The sequence below is a fragment of the Cebus imitator genome, unplaced genomic scaffold, assembly GCF_001604975.1.
Source record: "Cebus imitator isolate Cc_AM_T3 unplaced genomic scaffold, Cebus_imitator-1.0 Scaffold179, whole genome shotgun sequence".
Lineage (NCBI taxonomy): Eukaryota > Metazoa > Chordata > Mammalia > Primates > Cebidae > Cebus > Cebus imitator.
The window spans coordinates 2,301,976-2,321,112 of record NW_016107494.1 but is presented as its reverse complement, the minus strand read 5'-3'; the positions used below and the strand labels follow the sequence as shown (position 1 = coordinate 2,321,112).

The window sequence follows — 19,137 nt, the reverse complement described above, 5'->3', positions numbered from 1 at the left end:
TTGACCTGAAGTCTATTTTGTCCGTTATTAGTATAATCGCCTCTGTTCTATTTTGTTTACTATTTGCATGGAATATCTTTTCCATCCTTTCAATTCCAGCCTATGTGTGTCCTTAGATCCAAAGTGAGTCTCCTGTAGACAGCATAGTTGGATCCTGTTTCTAAATTCATCCATGCAATCTATTTTTTTTTGATTGGAGGTTTAAGTTTATTTACACTTAATTATTGATAGAGAAGGACTTACTGTGACCATTTTGCCGTTTTCTGGTGTGTCTTGTAGCTTTTTTGTCTCTTCTTTCTTACTGCCTCCTTTGTGTTATACTGATTTTTTTCCCCAGTAACATTTAATTCCCTTCTAATATCCTTTTGTGTATATTCTATATTTTCTGTGTGGTTACCATTGTAATTGCATGTACATTTTTAATGTTACAGCATTCTATTTTAAACTGACAACTTCTATTGCATGTGAAAAATCTGCTTTATAAATCAAAATCCATCCCACTTTGTTATTGTTGTCACAAATTATATCTTTTATATATTGTATACCCCTTAGCATAGATTTGTAGTTTTTTATGGCTTTGCCATATAAATTCTGTGCATTAACATTCAGTAATATGCTTCACTATATTTGTCCATGCACTTACCTTCACTGGAGCACTTTGTATTTTTTATGGCTTCATGTGTCTATCTAGTGTCCTTTCATTTCGACTTGAACTCCCATGAGGACTTCTTGTATAGCAGTTCTAGTGACAATGGACTCTCTCGGCTTTGTTTTCTTTTTTTTCTGAGACAAAGTCTCGCTCTTGTCACCCAGGCTGGAGTGAAGTGGTGCGATCTCGGCTCACTGTAACCTCCGCCTCCCAGGTTCAGGCGATTCTCCTGCCTCAGCCTCCCAAGTAGCTGGGATTATAAGCACACACCACCACGCCTGGCTATATTTTGTATTTTTAGTAGAGACAGGGTTTTACCATGTTGGCCAGGCTGGTCTTGAACTCCTGACCTCAGGTGATACAACCACCTTGGCCTCCTAAAGTGCTGGGATTACAGGCATGAGCCACCACGCCGGCCCCATTTATCTGGCAGTCTTAAAGTTTCTCTATTTTTTTTTTATTTTGGGAGAGTCTCACTCTCGCCCAGCTGGAGTGCAGTGGCGTGATCTTGGCTCACTACAACCTCTGCCTCCTGGGTTCAGGCAATTCTCGTGCCTCTGCCTCCCAAGTAGCTGGGATTACAGGTTCACACTCTTACACCTGACTAATGTTTTATATTTTCCGTAGATCAAGGTTTTGCCGTGTTGGCCAGGCTGGTCTCAAACTCCTGGGCTCTAGTGATCCACCTGCCTCAGCCTCCCAGAGTGCTGGGATTACAGGTGTGAGCCACTGAGCCTGGCCCCAAATTTCTCTCTCTTTTTTTTTTTTTTTGTTGTTGTCGAGACAGAGTATTGCTCTTGTCATTGAGGCTGGAGTGCGATGACGTTATCTTGGCTCACTGCAACCTCTGCCTCATGGGTTCAAGTGATTCTCTAGCCTCAGCCTCCCAAGAAGCTGGGATTACAGGTATCCACCACCATGCCCAGCTAATTTTTGTATTTTGAGTAGAGACGGGGTTTCTGCCATGTTAGCCAGGGTGATCTTGAACTCCTGATCTCAAGTGGTCCACCTGCCTCAGCCTCCCAAAGTGTTGGGATTACGGGCATCAGCCACCGTTTCATAAGTGAGCACAGCTGTTCACCTCCCAGACAGGGAGACAGAGCCTTATCAGCAGCCCAGAAGCCCCGTTTTGCCCTCTTCCAGTCACTGCCTTGCCTTCCTTTTTTCAAATGTCTTCTATTCTGATTTCCATAGATTACTTTTTCCTGTTTTTGAACATTTTTTGTTTTGTTTTGAGACACCGTTTTGCTCTTTTGCCCAGGTTGGAGTGCAACGGCGCGATCTTGGCTCACCACAACCTCCACCTCCCAGTTTCAAGCGATTCTCCTGCCTCAGCCTCCTGAGTAGCTAGGATTACAGGCATGTGTCACCACGCTGGCTAATTTTGTATTTTTAGTAGAGATGGGGTTTCTCCATGTTGGTCAGGCTGGTCTTGAACTCCTGACCTCAGATGATCTGCCTGCCTCAGCCTTCCAAAGTGCTGGGATTACAGGTGTGAGCCACTGTGCCTGGCCTGAACTTTATGTATGTAAAGTTCACAAGTGGAATTGTACTGTAAGTGGAATTGTACAGTTTATACTTTAAGAAAATCGAAGTATTAAAAAGTACATATAGACATGTAGACAAGTGCACATATCATCCATGTTCAGCTTGATGAATTTTCAAACCAAACACATCCACATAGCCAATATCTGAATCAAGACAAGCCATTTCCAGCACCCAGAAGGCCCAGCTGTGTTCCTTGCAGTCACTGCCATCCTCTGCCCTCCTTCCTACTCCTGAGCAAAATCACTTTTTTTTTTTTTTTTGAGACGGAGTTTCGCCCTTGTTACCCAGGCTGGAGTGCAATGGCGCGATCTCGGCTCACCGCAACCTCTGCCTCCTGGGTTCAGGCAATTCTCCTGCCTCAGCCTCCTGAGTAGCTGGGATTACAGGCATGCACCACCATGCCCAGCTAATTTTTTGTAGAGCAAAACCACTTTTAACAACACAGATTGGCCAGGTGCGGTGGCTCACGTCTGTAATTCCACCACTCTGGGAGGCCAAGGAGGAAGGATTGCTTGAACCCAGGAGTTGGAGACCAGCCAGGACAACATAGTGGGATCCTGTCTCTACAAAATAAAAATTAGCTGGGCATGGTGGTGCATGCCTGTAGTCCCAGCTCCTTGGGAAGCTGATCTGAGAGAATTGCTTGTACCTAGGAGGCCCAGGCTGCAGTGAGCTGTGACCACATCACTGCGCTTTAGCCTGGACTGTAGAGCGAGACCCTGTCTCAAAAACAAAAACAAACCACAGATTTGTTTTTATTGTTATGTACTTTTTTGGAATCCTATACAGTAGTTTGAACTCTATATGTTACTTGAATTCAGCATGGGTGCGAGATTTCATTGCTGTGTAATTTTAATTTGCATGAGTATATGGCAGTTGATTTTTCTAGTCATAGACATTTTGTTTTTTGTAGCTTCTGGCTGTTTTGAATAGAGCTGCTGTTAGCATTCTTTTGGTGTACACGTGCACTCATTTTTGTTGGGAATTCTTGGGTGCGAAGGTAGCTGCATGCTTAGTTCCAGTGGGTTCCTCCCATTTTCCCGTGTGGCTGTATTGATTCACATTGTGTAAGTTCCAATTGTTCCAAGTCTTCGACACCACTTGGTATTGCCAGTCTTTCATATTTTGCAAAGCTGATTTCTTCTTTTGAGACACAGTCTTGCTTTGTCACCCAGGCTAGAGTGCGGTGGTGCAATCTTGGCTCACTGCAAACTCTGCCTCCTGGGTTTAAGTGATTCCCCTGCCTTAGTCTCCTGAGAAACTGGGATTATAGGTGTGTGCTACCATGCCCAGCTTTTTTTTTTTTTTTTTTAAACTTTGTAGAGATGGGCTGTTACTCAGGAGCTCCTCTGATTTTTTTGTATTTTTGCCATGTTGGCCAGGCTGGTCCTGAACTCCTAGACTTGAGTGACCTGCCTCAGCTTCTCAAGTGCTGGGATTACAGGCATGAGCCACTGCGCCCAGCCAAAGCTCATTTCTTTTTAAACGACTCATTTATCTTTCAGTGTAAATGTGAAATCTATACTATAATTTTCATTTTCAGGTTTTCAAAATGTAATCTTAATCTGTCATATTAATTATTCTATCATCGTCAGTTTTATGAATTGAGAGATGTTTTCCCAAGTAAAAATGTTCTGGATTTCTGTAGGAATCACAATGTGGAAATGAAATCATTTGCCATGTGCCATGCAGCACAGGATTGTCCCTTGTCACATTGATGAGATGCAGGAAGAGCCCCCCACTGGACGATTCCTGGCAGCCTTGGCTGGCAGCTGACGTCCGTGTCTTCCAAGCGTTCTTCTCTCTGTCGTTTGAAGGATACTTTATTATGCCACAGCATGCCCTAGGCTCCCTCAGTGACGAATGCGATTTCCAGGGGTAGTCCTTGCAGAAGCATTGTGAAGGTGCAGACCTCCACAGAGACTGTGGGCTCATTTCTCTGGAAAAGGGACAAGGAGGCAGCAAAGACAGACCCAGCTGCCACGGAAAGATTCAAATTAGATTTTACAGAACATTTGCCCTAGGTCAAAACCAAAGAAGGATTCCTTTTTATCAAAACTTCATTTGTTGAAGGGTATAAAGTAAAACATGTTATTTTACTTCTCATAGAATTACAAATATTACTTGGAATTTGTAGATCCTTTGCCTCAGGCTCAGCACAACCTAGAAGGCATGATGGATCGAGGGTGTGAAATGCGATTTTCCAGGAATCTAAATCTGTGAGTCAGGGAGAAGAAGCGGAGGGCAAGAGCTAGTTGAAGGAATGTTTTTCTCCTCTTTCTTTCCTTATTAGGTGCCTCTTGAAGTGGATTTAACTAAAGCGAAGAGACAAGATTTTGAACCGACTGTGGAAGAGGCAAGATACAACAGTTGCCGACCGAACGTGGCCCTGGGACACCCACAACTACAGGAGGTGACCTCCCCTTCTAGACCAAGCCACGCTGTGATACAGGGGAACAAGGACTGCAGCTCCCGGTATGTGGCCTAAGTCGCCTCCATTTCCTCTCCGGCCCCTTCCTCTGTCACTGGGGCTGCCTCCACTTTCTCCTTTAGAGCCAGCCAGCTGTGTGCGTGCTCCCAGGAGCTGTGGCTGTTACTTAGGAGCTCCTCCTCATCCTGTTGCTCCCCTGATGCAGACGCCTGACCTCATCTGCTGTGGAGAGCGAGGCCTCGTACCAGCGGAAGCTCCGGCAAAAGCAGCTGCAGCAGCAGTTCCGGGAGCAGATGGAGAAGCAGCAAGTCCACGTGTCCACCCCTCCAGCTGAGAAGAGTGAGGGTGTGTGAGTGGATGGGAGCAGAGCCCTGGGAGGTGTCTGCAGGAGCAAGTCTAGCGACAGGGTCACCTGATTCTCTGCCAGTAACCCTGTGGCTGGCTCTGAACCAGGCCTCGCTGGGACTTCTCTCAAGCTACATGCAAGACAGATGAGTCCAGGAAATTTAGACATTTAAATCTGCTATACATGTTCCCATTTCTAGAGACAATGATCTTTTTTTTTCCCCTATGGAAGTAAGTGGGCCTTGATATAATCTTCTGGAATTAGAAATTTCAGAGTAGATAACTTTTTTTTTAATTGCAAATACTTTGGCCATCTCTACATTAGAAAGCCTTAGCAGGGCGCAGTGGCTCACACCTGTAATTCCAGCACTTTGGGAGGCCAAGGTGGGTGGATCACTTGATGTCAGGAGTTTGAGACCAGCCTGGCCATCATGGTGAAACCCTATTTCTACCAAGAATGCATAAAAACTAGCCGGGCGTGGTGACGCACGCCTGTGGTACCCCCTACTTAGGAGGCTTAGGTAGGAGAATTGCTTGAATCCGGAAGGCAGAGGTTGCAGTGAGCCGAGATCGTGCTATTGCACTCCAGCCTGGGCAACAGAGACCCCGTCTCAAAAAAAAAAAAAAAAGCCTTGTATTTCTGAGATGTCTTTGAATATAAGGCCAAATTGAGACTCAGGATAACGGGAGCTTGTGGCAGATGTTTATCAACTTTAGTTTATTTCAGAGTCCAGATTCAGTGGGAATGTAGTGATACAGACTCTTCTTTTCTTCTCTCTCTCCCCACCTCTTCCCCACTGCCCCATCCAGGGGGAGGTAGTCCTTACTCAGAGAGTGGAAACAAAGAAAGGGCTTGTCCCAGATCCATTGAGCTTTTGCCCAGTTTTTCCCTACCAATTGTGAAGAAGATTCATAGAAGACTTGTTTCGTGGTTGGTTCATATGCCCCTCAGCACTGACAGGCTGAAAGTAATATAAAAACCAAAACAGAACCACTTCCTGTTCTGTGGCTATCCTTACTGATGAGTTACTCTAGATGTTTAGCTTCTCACACTGCAGAAGCTCCCATGTGAAGTGTGGAGGAAGAGGCCCTCCAGGCCTTTCCTACCCTTTGGCAGACAACCAGAGCCATTGTTATTTTAGTCCATTTCACACATCTGATTTTGGTTTAAGACTTTGATTGCTGGTTTGCTTTCAGAGAGGATCTTGCTCTGTCACCCAGGCTAGAGAGTAGTGGCACGATCAGGGTTCACTGCAGCTTCGACCTTCCTGGACTCAAGTGATCCTCCTGCCTCAGCCCCCTGAGTAGCTGGGACTATAGGTGCCTGCTACCACACCTGGGTAATTTTTTACTTTTTGTAGAGATGGGATCTTGAACTCCTGGGTTCAAGCAATCTTCCCGCCTCGGCCTCCCAAAGTGCTGGGGTTTATAGGTATGAGCCACTGCGCCTGGCCAGGTTTTAGTTTAAGATTTTGTTTGTGCAAGGGTTACAGCTGTAGTAAGCAAGCCAGACGCTGGACGAGATGGCCTCTAAGAGCCCTTCTACTTTTGCCGTGAAAGGAGAAAGAAACTCATTTTCCCACTTTGGTGAGAAGAATTCAAACCACAGACAGAGCCATAGGTAGGACTAGGACTCGGGAATCTAAAGTTCTCATATTGGCTGAAGCAGCGTAGCCTTACGCAGTGTTGCCCTTCTGAGTGTGTTCCCTCTAAGAAGAGGACAGTGGACGTACTCTCGTAAATCCCATGTAGGATGTGATTATGACTTGTCCTTTCTTTCCTCTGTGAACCGTAGCTGCGCCTCCGGTCCCTCCTCTGACACACAGCACTCCCGTAACTGCGGTCTCAGAACCACTCCTGGAGAAAGACTTCCTTGCAGGAATGACTCAAGAATTAATCAGTAAATACCTTGAAATGCTTGTAAGCTACTGTGCTGTATGTTTTTAGTAGCCACAGAGTACCTTTTAGGCAGTGTAAAAATCCTCATTTTCGTCTGTTTTTGTTGGGGGCGGGAGCATTCTGGCGGTGGCATATGTCCAGTTCCTCTTTGATCCGAACTGAAGGAAGGTTCTTCAGTGTACTTTTAGGGGTAGGGGAGAGAAATTCCAAAAACTTTCAGAAAGCACTCGACATGGAATTTCTGATGGCCAGTTTTTCCAGTGCTTTCTGTGAGAATACTTCATTATTTGCTGATGATACACTTTTCCTTTCCTTTGTAGAGACTCTTGAAGACAACTCTTTAAAGTGGGCTATGACTCCAGATGCAGGGGATGGTGTGGTCAAGCCCTTGTCTAGAGCAGACCCACCCCAGACCTCTGACACACTAGCCTTGAACAACCAGACGGTGACCCAGGACAGGACTCCACACAGCCTTTGCCACCAGAAACCACAAGCGAAATCTGGACCTTCGGACCTTCAGACGTATAGCACTGACCAGTGCATAACAGGTAGCAGAGAGGTGTTTAGGAACAAAAATTAAAGGGGAACCTAGCTTTAATTCTGGGAATTTTTGAGGAAGGATGACGTTTCATTTCGATAGAATAATTCCCAGGGACTAGCACTGCAAGTGGAAGATAACCGGGGGCCTGGTTTGAGAGCCAGAACTTTTCCTTTGGGCTCCTGAATTCAGGTGCAGCCCTTTTCAGCACTTGATAGTAGCAGGAAGCAGAAGCGCCATTGCATGGACAGCTTGCCCTCCTAGCAGCAGGGCTGTCATGAGCACGATGCCACTTGGTCTAGGAAAATGATCTGCCTTCCTCCCAACAGAAATTCTCATTCTTGGGCTTAGTCTAAATTAGGATCATTAACTAATAAAATCCAGAAATCATTAGATGTCAGTTTATTGTAACCATGGCAGTTACATTTAAGCCATTTTGTCTTCCACAGGAAACTGGGAATCTCACAGGAAGAGCCAGGACATGAAGAAAAGGAAGTATGATCCATCTTAACTGAGGCTCAGGCCACATGATTGGACCTTGTCACAAAGGGACTTTGGAAAACTACATTTTTGTCATGAAATCGTTCATCACTCCTGGAGAATGAACTTTACTGCTAAGGATTTATCTTGCTTCATTCTGAACCTTCTCAAGAGGATCTGACTGAGAGCCTACTGCAGTTAGAGCTGAGCACTTTTAAAAAGCTTGTCCCCGACTGGGCTAGGTGGCTCATGCCTGTAATCCCAGCACTTTGGGAGGCCGAGGCAGGTGGATCACCAGGTCAGGAGTTCAAGACCAGCCTAGCGAAGATGGTGAAACCCTGTCTCTACTAAAAATACAAAAAAATAGCTGGGTGTGGTGGTGGGCACTTGTAGTCCCAGCTACTCGGGAGGCTGAGGCAGAGAACTGCTTGAACCTGGGAGGCAGAGGTTGCAGTGAGCTGAGATTGCGCCACTGCACTCCAGCCTGGGTGAGAGTGAGACTGTCTCAGAAAAAAAGCTTGTCCTCCACTCTAGTAGGGAGAGGCGCTGGATGGATGAAATATCTTTTCTTTGGCTTGTGAGGCTTCCCACTATTTATTACTAAACTATTGTTAATAAAGAAGATGGACATTTTAGAAGTCACCAATGGCTGCTTGCCCTCAAGCAATATAGGCCAGACTTAGTACTAAGCACCTGCCTTAGCAATTGCCTACATTCAATTGTTTTGCATAACCTCTGCCTTCTTTCCTTTAAGGCCCTATGCCTTTAATGTTGTCCACTTTAAGCACTGTGGATCATGACAGGCAAACAGTTGGAGTAGTGCTTTTTACTACTTTGTATCAATCTAGGCTACAATCTTCATTTAATCTAAATAAACTAATTTATGGGTTTATGACATTACAATCCTGCATTCTTTCAAGACTGACATTTTTCCCTAAGAAGGAAATAATCATCTAAGGTCAAGGAAAAACCTTTTTTTTTTTTTTGAGACAGGGTCTTGCTGTGTCACCCAGACTGGAGTGTGGTTGGTGCAAACAGCTCAACCTCCTGGGCTCAAGTGATCCTCCCACCTCCGCCTTACAAAATGCAGTTATTACTGGTGTGAGCCACTGTGTCCAGCCAGAAAAGGCATTTTGAGAAAGCAAATTGTATACTTTATAAGAAAACAGAAAATATACATATTGCATATCCCTTATCTGAAATGCTTGAAACCAGAATTTTTTTGCATTTTTTGAATATTTGTATATACTTAACGAGACCTTGTGGAGGGGACCCAAGCCTGAACGTGGAATTCACCTGTTTCATATATACCTCATACACATAATTTTATGCATGCGACAAAGTTTGTGTATAAGATATACTGCAGCTGAAGGGGGCTGAGTCCTTTTTTCTCTGAGGGTTGCTGAATAAACTGTTTTGTGCCTGGTGCTTTGTGGAATTTTCCACGTCAGTGCTGAGAAACTTTCAGATCTCAGAGCATTTCGATTAGGGATGCTCAAGCTGCAACTATTTGTTTGTACTTCTGCATTTCAAATGTGAGATGTAACCCACCTTGACCATAAATTGGCTTTTCATAGTGTTTAGATGTTTTAAAATTTTTTCCCCCAAATAATGAATTTGCAATTTTATTTTATTTTTGAGAAGGTGTCTCTCTGCATCTCAGGCTGGAGTGCAGTGGTGCGGTATCGGCCCACTTCAACCTTCACCTTCCGGGTTCAAGCGATTCTCCTGCCTCAGGCTCCTGAGTAGCTGGGATTACAGGTGCCGTGACCATACCCAGCTTTTTTGTCTTTTTAGTGGACAGGGTTTCTCAATGTTGGCCAGGCTGGTCTAGAATGCCTGACCTCAAGTGATCTGCCTGCTTTGGCCTCCCAAAGTAAGTGCTAGGATTACAGGTATGAGCCACTGCACCCAGCCAATTTAGTTTTTTTAAAGACGTGTTTTGGACTGGGCTGTGCCTATCTTGAAGCAGTGACTTTTTTTTGGCTCACAGACACATTGTGGGAAGCTGTGAACCGAGATAAGGAAGTCTGAAAGTACTAGCCAGCAGCCGACTGTTTCTATTCCTTTGGAAGATGAAGAGGTAGCAAAGAGCCCCCAAGAATTAGGAATCCGGTTATAAATTGCACTTAAAATAGTGCCAATGAAAATGTGAAGGAATTTTCTGTAAATGAAACCCCACAGCTCAACAAAAGCAGGTTTGGTTTATTTGAATGGTTTCATTAAATAAGTCTACAAAGGTAACAAACTGAAGCACAAAGCGCAATCTTACAAGAAGCGCAACACCCAGAGTTAGTGCAAAATGTACAATTAACGGCTGCTGAGAAACCCCCGAAGTTTGAATTTTTATTTTTTTAAACAGTGTACATTGTTAAATAATGTAAGGAAAACTTATAATTCAGAAAGTTTTTTTAATGTGGAAAAAGATATTCAAAGTGTACTATCAACACAAAAATAATTTAAACAGTTCAGTAGCACTAGTTCATTCCTCTAGGCTTCAGTTATTTCATCCACAGGAAGATGAATTAACAGTAAATAAAACCAGTTCTTTTTGTGTACGAGTGAAAAAAATCTCAAAATTATTAAACCCAAATAACAAATGCTAACGTGCTGCATTAGGCTCCCCTGCTCCTCTCATATAAAGTATTTCCACTCCTAGGTGGTCCCCGTCTCAGCTACTCGGCTCCTTGTTGGTTCTATCCTTACTCTCACTCTCTCCACAAGATACACAAGCAGAGAATAAATAAGTAAATATTTTTAAAGCAGGAGTTGAAACCCCTGCCCTTTTCCTTTCTACCTTTTAAAAACCTTCAGCTCTTACTTGCATACTTAGGGCCACAGACCAACTTACTAAGGGAAGCAGGGCCCGTAAGGAATGAACAGGTACGGAGAGCCTCAGCTTCTTTCTGTGGTGGTGGTGATTCCCGGAATAAGCCATTGACGTGGGTAAAACGTTGGAAATATGTCAGTTTCCCAACTAAGAGTCAAGAAGCACCCCAAAATTAAGAGTCTTAGCTTCTTTGTCCGTCTTCAGAGATAACAAAGATCCCAAACATAGCCAATTAGGACAGTATTTCCGGAAAGCTCTGAAAACAACAGAACTACCCATTACAAGTAGGCATAGCACTAAATAACACTGATTGGTTGCAGTTATTACTTAAGGGAATATTTGACAATGTGAGCATATTAGTTGTATTTCTGGAAATAAAGGTGGCACAAAAGATTATGATCCTGCAACCATTTGGACATCATAAAGGAAATGAGTAGGAATAAGTATCCTTTCCTACGACGATTATTAATTCAGATGTGGAAAGATTCACTTTCCACAAAATATAGTACCCCAAGCTGAGAACTGCATGGTACATGTGCAGCAAGAGGAAAGCAATCCAGTTTTTCTTAGAGCAACTTTCTCCATCTGTGACTTTTCACTATCAGGTTCCCCAACTTGATAACTAGCCCCCACCCCCTTTTCTTTATGTTCAGTTTCTTCTAGGTCACGTCTGTTCAAGCCTCGCTCAAATAAAGGTTTATGTGACAGTCATTGGCCAGGCATCACATATCTTCAAAACAAGTTTGTTTCCTCATTCTTTAGTCTTTGTCTTTCACCCAGCACATACCATTCTTCGTCTTTTAAAAAAGTTGCCCAATTTTGTTCTAACACCCCCTCCTCACTCTTCCTGAAACAGAACTTTGTTTTTAACCACTAATGCCAACTTAACTTCCCACCTACTCATCTTACACCTGCTCTAGACAAAGTTGTTGAATGACTTAAAAAAATACTTCTTCTATTTCCCTTTGGCATATCCACTGCTGGGGTCACATGGACCTAAGATTTCCTTCCACATGCCCTTTATTGATCTGGGGTCTGATAAGTTGATGCTAATGGCAGAAGCAATATAAGTCCAAGGCACTAAAATGTCCAGCAAGCAACACTGGGAAACAGAAGTATTCAAGTACAGTAATTTATACAATTTTACATTCACATTTATTTATCTAATACAATGGAAATACAAAGGAAAAAGTTAAAGTGTCTCAATAAGTAAAGGACAGAGCTAGCTTTTTTTGGAACTTTTTAAACGTTTCATATTTTACTCTTAAAACTACTGTTGTCCAACAACATTTTATATATCACAGTGTTTCCACATCAAAACTGATGGCAAAGTTACATGTCCGCAGGGAACTTATTTTTTTTTTTTCCTAATTGCTAATGCTGCAGTCAAAGCTGCTAGTATCTTTTGCTTAAAGCACTAATGACCTATTATAAGAAAGGGTTGCACCCCAGTCCCCTGGTATTTTTCACTGGGTTCTAAAGAGCAAAGAAAAACAAAATCAAAAAGAGAAGGGGGGAAAAAGGAAGGAGGGCAGGGTAGGAGAGAGCCCAATAGGTTGTTTTTGTCTTGTGGTTCAGATTCTTGAGGGAGTAAAGGATTTGGGGCATGTACCAAAATCAAGGGCATGTACCAAAACCAAAACCCACTCAAAATTACAGATGGGGTTTGATTTTACATTGAGTTCTCTAGCTTCCTTATGAACAAGACTTTCCTAGCCCTCATCCTCACTACTGAGTACAGATAAACAGGAAAGCATGGTCTGAAGCTGCCCCTTTATAAGAAAGCTGCTCTTTCCTTCCTCTCCTACTCCAGTTAGTAGAGCAGGGGAGACTCTCCATTCTGAGGACTCAACGTGGAATTAAAAACATTCCCTTCTGGCAAGAAATAACCAGTTAAATGCAGCACTAGTAGTTAGTATATAGGCTACTCCCACCCCCCTCCCCTCCCCTCAGCATTCCATCTCCTGCCCCCAGATCTATTCAGTTAATATCTCTAGGTCTAAGTGGTCCGCAGGTTGGAACCTGGGGGGTTGCTGATGGATTTCTGCAAATTGCTGATGTTGAAATTCTGCAAGGAGGCAGTTCCCACAGGTTGGAACTGGCCAAGTGGCTGTGGTGCTGGGCCACCTGTCCCACTCCACTGAGCGCCAAATGGGGTAGCTGGAAAGCCATACTGCTGTGGGGGGCACATAGATTTGGTGAAGTGACCTAGAGAGGTAGCTGATGCTGCAGAGATGGGGGCAGAGCCACCCAGGTTCGAGGTCATGGAGATGCACAGTTGCCCAGGTGCAGAGAACTTCCTTGCCATTCCAGGGCCCTGAAAACAAAACAAATGCATGTCAAGTCTGGTGTGGGTTTAAGAGACATGGGTATAAAATGTGTGGTGCTAACATACACTTCTGGTCTAATCCTGTAAGATACAGCAAGAGAGTCTTCTATAGTATTTATTGGCTCTTTATATTTACCAAGTAAGGGTGAAAATAATCCTGATGAGAGGGGAGGGCTGTCATGTGCATGTGTGTGTCTGTGTGTGTAGTTCAGGATGATGACGGAAAAATGAAGAAGAAAAAGCTGAGCTGACCAATAAGATTAGGAATTCAGGGAAGAAAAAATAAAAGGGTAGCTGGGGGATTTTTGCCTTGTTTTTCTAACATGTTAAAATTAATGAGCTACTAAAGAAGGTCCTGGTATAAGACATTAAGCAGCAGCCTAGTAGTTTATATCTGGATTCAGATGTGTGTTAACGTGATTCTCTATGGCAAAAGAGAGACTTACCTCATAATTCATGTGCCCTTTGCTTCCTCTCCTGCCTGAGAGATTCATGGCATCTCGGGCCCAATTGTCTACCAACTTGTGCAGGTCATCTGTGAACGTGCCCTTCCTGCTGGACGTCATGGCTGGAGGCTGAGCTTGGGCGGCTTGGCTGTTCACTGTTCCCCCAACAGTGTTTGTGCTGCTAGTCCCTATGATAAGCAACAGAATACAAGCATTAAAAGGAGCCTAGGTTACAATTTCAGGGAAAGGGAAAACTTCACGGGGTGATGAATGGCAAGCCGCAGAATGGGGAGAGGATGAACTGGGAAGCCATGCAAGAAGGGTTCCAAGGTTTTGTTTAGCCATTGGTTTTGGTATAATAGGGTGATGAAAACTGTTTCTCTTCAGTAGCTGCTTTATATAAGGCTGAGCAACTCAGGATGACGGTAGGTATACAAGGCAGGGGCTTCTTTCACAAAGCACCTAAGAGTACTGGAACTGCTTGCCAGTACGCCATTCCCAGCATCATGTTGCTGATGGAAATGCGACACGATTAGCAAGGCTTGTTGCTCTGAAATTTTGCAGAATGCAGGACAAAAGAGGATTTCTTGTGCCTTGGGCAAGGTTAAAGTAGGAGTAGGAATAGATGCTTGGCTAAGGAGAAGGGGTTTCCAAGCCTTGTGGACACTGTCACCTTTTTTTTTTTTAAGACTTACTCTATTGCCCAGGCTGGAGTGCAATGGCGCAATCTCAGCTAACTGCAACCTCCAACTCCTGGGTTCAAGCAATTCTCCTGCCTCAGCCTCCAGAGTAGCCGGGATTACAGGCGCGTACCACCAAGCCCAGCTAATTTTGTATTTTAGTAGAGATGGGGTTTCGCCATGTTGGCCAGGCTGGTCTTGAACTCCTGACCTCGGGTGATCTGCCTGCTTTGGCCTCCCAAAGTGCTGGGATTACAGGCGTGAGCCACCACACCTGGCTTTTTCTTTTCTTTCTTTTTTTTTTTTTTTTTTAGGAAGAGTCTCTTCTCTGTCACCCAGGCTGGATACAGTGGCACAATCACAGCTCACTGCAGCCTCAAACTCCTTCTGCCTCAGCCTCCCAAGTAGCTTGGGACTAGAGGTGTGCCCCACCACACCCAGTTACCCAGTTAATTTTTTAATATTTTATATAGACATAATCTCCATATGTTGCTCAGTAATGAACTGCTGGGCTCAGGCAATCCTGCCATCTCAGCCTCACAAAGTGCTGGGATTACAGGCGTGGGCCACCATGCTCAGTCTAGCCATTCTTTAAATACAGAGAGGTAATAAGAGTAGCATGCTGTGTTCAGAAAACTTTTTCACCCATAAACATGAACGTGCAAACATAAACTTGAGAGGGGTTAACCTCTCCCCATTTCCTATGAGTAATGGAACAAGATTACTCATGAGGAAAGGACTGTATGGTGTGCCTGAATCTTTCAACTCCAGGAAGACATGGTTTTCCCGAAGATGACCTCAGTTTCAGTTGGCTCAAGGATTCCCACTGCTTCTCCCCATCTTCCCAGAACAGCAAGCACTCCCATGTAGAAGGGACAAGAAAATGCAGCTGAGGCAGGGTGCAAAGGGGAGGCGGAAGCTTTGCGGTTATGATGGAGGAATTCTATTTCTATGGTTTGATGAGAAAGGAAGAAGGAGTCTATGTCCTGCCTGATTTCGGCTCTGCTGGAGGGCACACTGAAGATTATTCGAAGAGGCACGTTTTGGGGAAGAGGGAAAGAAGAGTCATGGTCTTGTCTGTTTTCCTCACCCCCCCACTGTCTTACCAGATCTCACATGTTACATAAAAGCTGCTAAATTAAGTTGTGAATCACTAGTCCTTAAGATATCCAAGTAAAGCTGGGGGTAAATAAGTGCATGCGTTTTTCTGCTTTCAGTCAAAGCAGCATCAGACACAGCAGCACACCTAACGCAACCCTGCCACTTAAAAGCCTGTTATTGACCATCACTGGTCTCAAGTCAAGCTTATATCCTACCACCAGGGGAACGGCACACACAAGCATGTCTGTGCTGGAGTACCAGCTAATTCTGAGGTAAAGCTGCAGAGTGAGGAAGGTCACATGCTTCTTACCACCATGGCAAGACATGGAACTATTGCAGTGTGAGTGTTAGCTCACTTCTTGGTGTCTGCTGGAGCCACAAGGGGATGGCTATTGCACATACAGTGTAAAAGGAAGAGTGTAAGTTCCCCTACAGTACAGGAAACCCAAGTGGAAAAGTATTAAAGCACAGGAAACAGCCTTCCATGAACAGCAAATGTGAGTGGGTGGTGAAGTGGGAAGCACATGCAATGAGGACGCGCAGTCATGACAGTGAGTGCCTCAATCTTGAAAGCAAGCATATCACATGCATGGAGACTATCATCCTGTTTAAAAGATTATTGCTTGGTGAGCTTGATGTGAGAGTCAATCAAAACAAAAACCAGAAATAATCATAGGGGAGCAGGGCTGTCAAAAGCTAAAAATACAAGAAGCTCAGGAGACATGACCATTGCTTATACACAAAGAGCTCATGCTGGGAGACACACCTCTCTAGTCTGATACTAGTCTGTTGCCCCTGATGCTGCAAGGCCCCTTTAGAACCAAATTTCACTTTTCATTTTAACCTACATTACCTAATACAGGATTCTCTTCCACAAGGTAAGAGAAACCACAAGGAAGGGTCAACCATACAGTTAAACCTTTACATTCTGGATTCTGTATACGGGTTTCCCATTTAAGAATGAAACAAACTTATCTTTTTCTGACCAGAAATTAACTCCTAAGAAAAGGAGACTTAACTATAAAAGCTATAGAGAATATGCTAACTTCTAAACCTTTTTTAGTTCTTCTGGAAAGCCCTAATAAATACTATAGACTTACCCTCAAGATTCATTTTTAAATTTCCTCCTGCCATTATAATACATTTTCCCTACTTCCGCACCACTAGATCCTAGTAACAATAACCTATTATGAACCATAACTTATAGCCCAGCATCCCAAGTACAGAATTTCCCTGTTGACCCTACCTAGAACATTGTAAATGGCCTGCTGGGTTGCCGAACTATCTGTACTTTAATGAGAAGCCATAGTCTAAGAAGACAAACTCTACAAAGTGGTGTTTCTTTCCTCACCAATCTAGCAGACATCTCCCACTTCAATGTGAACAAAGGGAGGGCATGGACTTTTGTATGCTTTCATCACTGCTGAGTTTCCTGTTGGGGTAGTAACACTGCCCAGCATATATTTACTGACTAAAGGATCTCTCTCCCATAGGAACTAGGCATCCCTGATCTCCCTATACACATCCATGGCCCTTACCAATCCATGTCTGTCACAAGCTAGGCTGACATGGGGTTATCACTGAGGGCACTAAGTTGAGATAATTTCTTAATCTAGCCAGTAGTTAGCAGTTAAGCATGTTAAATATTTATTAGAATAAGGTACAGAGATAGATGGAAGTTAGGAATCAGGGAGCTATGAGACTGCAGAGTTCAAATAACTCATGGTTAACAGGATTTGCAATCAAGGACCAAAAATAACAGAAAGAAAAGATAATTACTACAGAGCTGGTTGCAAGGACAGACTTTTTTCACCATCTTCCCTGAAGCACAAAGAGAGAAGCAATGTGTTAAAGATAAACATCAGTGTAAAATATTTAGAATCTCCAAACAGCACATAAAGGCCCAGCAAGAGAAAGCAGGAGGGGAGACAGATAGGTAGGACCTGGTAGCCCTTGCATAAATACGGTTCCAAATAATGTATCTAACTGGCTGTTAGCCTTAACATGATTATCTGATGTTACCTAGCTGACAGATGTTGAGTTTCTACACCCAATCTTTGTATCTAAATGAGTAATGCCCTGCATTGAGGTTCTAAAATCGGAGAGGAACTCCAGTCTCTCAGGTCTCACTGCTTGAATTTCAAATACCCAAGCAGCACTTCCACTGATCCTGTCCCACTTCCCGTTTCTCCAACTGGGCTGTTAAAAAGCACTCAATTAAATGCATTAGCAATCCCACCACAGTAGGCTGATAGTATCATTGTTACAGTTTTAAGTTCATTTAAGTTGGCTATTATATTTCCACATCCTAGACCGTACTAACCCCTTCCCTTCCAGAATAATTTTTAAAAGTATGTGGAAAACAAGCAATCTCTGAACATAAATATAGCAGTAAGCCAAGCCGTGCTTCCAAATCATTATCTATATTGAGAGCATAGAATAATACATCCCAAGCTAGTAAGATCCCCACTCTTTAAAGTACCTGTTTCCTTTCCATATTTCAAGTCTGTCTCTTGGGATTTGTTCACCAGGCTTACATGATGTATCCTGATGTGACTTCAACAGATGTAGGCCTTCTCATTTTATACCCAAAGGGAAGTGACAAGATTCAATATTTCTGACCACTTTCATTTGAACAAAAGGGGTAATACCACCTACCTTTAAAAGTGGGATGAGAATTTATGGAATTTAATTAAAGTGGTATTTGTCACATTGTATTTCATAAACAGAAGCTTTGGTTCTCTTTCTTCCCTCTCAGACATTTCAGGCAGTAGACCATAGGCCTGACATGTCACATTCTACTTCAAAAACACCCAGCTCCTACTACTAATGTCCTTGCAGCTTTCTAGGTGGACATGCAAATTAAATGCTTATTCAAGCGTCAAAGGGCTAATATGCACAGTCCAGGAAGGTCTGACCAGAAAAATTATTGATCTGAGTCCTCAGAAAAACCCCAAAAATGCCTGGAAAACTATCGAGTTGGGTAGTGCCTTCCACCCTCTTCTTGGTTAAATAGCCTGGGACTAGTGAATGTGCAGTAGGTCAGTATAAGACTATCTCTCAAGTAGAGCCAATTCATTACTAATGCAGGTAAAAAGAATAGGGGTGCTAGAAGGATTACAAATGTGTGAGGGAAATGGAAGGTAAATGTGTTATACTTCCCTTTAAATCTGGTCACTACAGAGAACAAAGGGAGGTGTAAATTCTTCCCACCATGGAGAGGCCCAAGGACCTCTGACCCGTACTCAGAAACAGTGATGGCCTGAGCACATGCATTTAAAAAGCACTTCAATAACCACATCAGAAGTTTGAGGCCTTAATAGAGAAGATCTTTATCCAAATCATAATGAAGGTTTTTCTACTTTATGTTTTTGTTTGTGTTTTAAGCTTTTCTTCAACAAACAGTTATTGACTACCTATTATGTGCCAGGCAGGCACTGACTAATCAGAGAGAAATCACGAGTGCTTTCCAAGTGCTACCTGTCTCTCTGTACTTGTACAACGGCCATAGGACAATGGCATTATCTTCATTTAACATATGGGGAAGACGAGGTGACTTGCTATTGTGCCTTATTTTTAAGTAAAAAGCTGGGAAATTCCAGAAATCATGTTAAAAGAATAATTTTTACTTGCAGGTGTTGGGCTTTGGTCTTTATTAGACTAAGTGCGTTACTGGAATAATCGAACTAAAACCCCCTTTGAACTACTGATTTTATGGGGTTGGAGGAGAGTAGTGGTGGAATGATCCAATGAAGAGATTCTAGCATCTTTTCAACTGGTAGATGCTTAGGCTTAATTGAGAAGAAAAAGAGATTTCAATCTACTCTGTCAAAGAAGAGAAAAAAAAAAAGGTACATAACT

The 19,137-nt window shown here is 43.4% G+C and overlaps 2 protein-coding genes across 32 annotated transcripts in view; one reads left to right on the top strand and one right to left on the bottom strand.

Moving 5' to 3' along the window:
* Nucleotides 1-8,224, top strand: part of RAD52 (RAD52 homolog, DNA repair protein) — a 43,530-nt gene extending 35,306 nt beyond the window's left edge. For 4 of the 5 annotated variants that reach the window (XM_017545477.2, XM_017545478.2, XM_017545476.2 and 1 more), the window contains exons 8-12: nt 4,491-4,672; nt 4,834-4,973; nt 6,769-6,873; nt 7,193-7,420; nt 7,860-8,224. In XM_017545477.2, the coding sequence (XP_017400966.1) occupies nt 4,491-4,672; nt 4,834-4,973; nt 6,769-6,873; nt 7,193-7,420; nt 7,860-7,921 (717 nt within the window). In that variant the 3' untranslated portion in view covers nt 7,922-8,224. Of the gene's footprint in view, nt 1-4,490; nt 4,673-4,833; nt 4,974-6,768; nt 6,894-7,192; nt 7,421-7,859 lie in introns of all 5 variants that reach the window. The other variant, XR_001830099.2, reaches the window with a different exon arrangement.
* Nucleotides 8,225-10,075: 1,851 nt separating this feature from the next.
* WNK1 (WNK lysine deficient protein kinase 1) overlaps nt 10,076-19,137 on the bottom strand; it is a 143,941-nt gene continuing 134,879 nt past the window's right edge. For 15 of the 27 annotated variants that reach the window (XM_017545449.1, XM_017545453.1, XM_017545452.1 and 12 more), the window contains 4 exons: nt 17,056-17,097; nt 15,166-15,192; nt 13,496-13,683; nt 12,081-13,037 (listed from right to left, as the gene is read on the bottom strand). In XM_017545449.1, coding sequence (XP_017400938.1) covers nt 12,720-13,037; nt 13,496-13,683; nt 15,166-15,192; nt 17,056-17,097 — 575 coding nt within the window. In that variant the 3' untranslated portion in view covers nt 12,081-12,719. Of the gene's footprint in view, nt 13,038-13,495; nt 13,684-15,165; nt 15,193-17,055; nt 17,098-19,137 lie in introns of all 27 variants that reach the window. The other 12 variants (XM_037744576.1, XM_017545455.1, XM_017545462.1 and 9 more) reach the window with 4 other exon arrangements.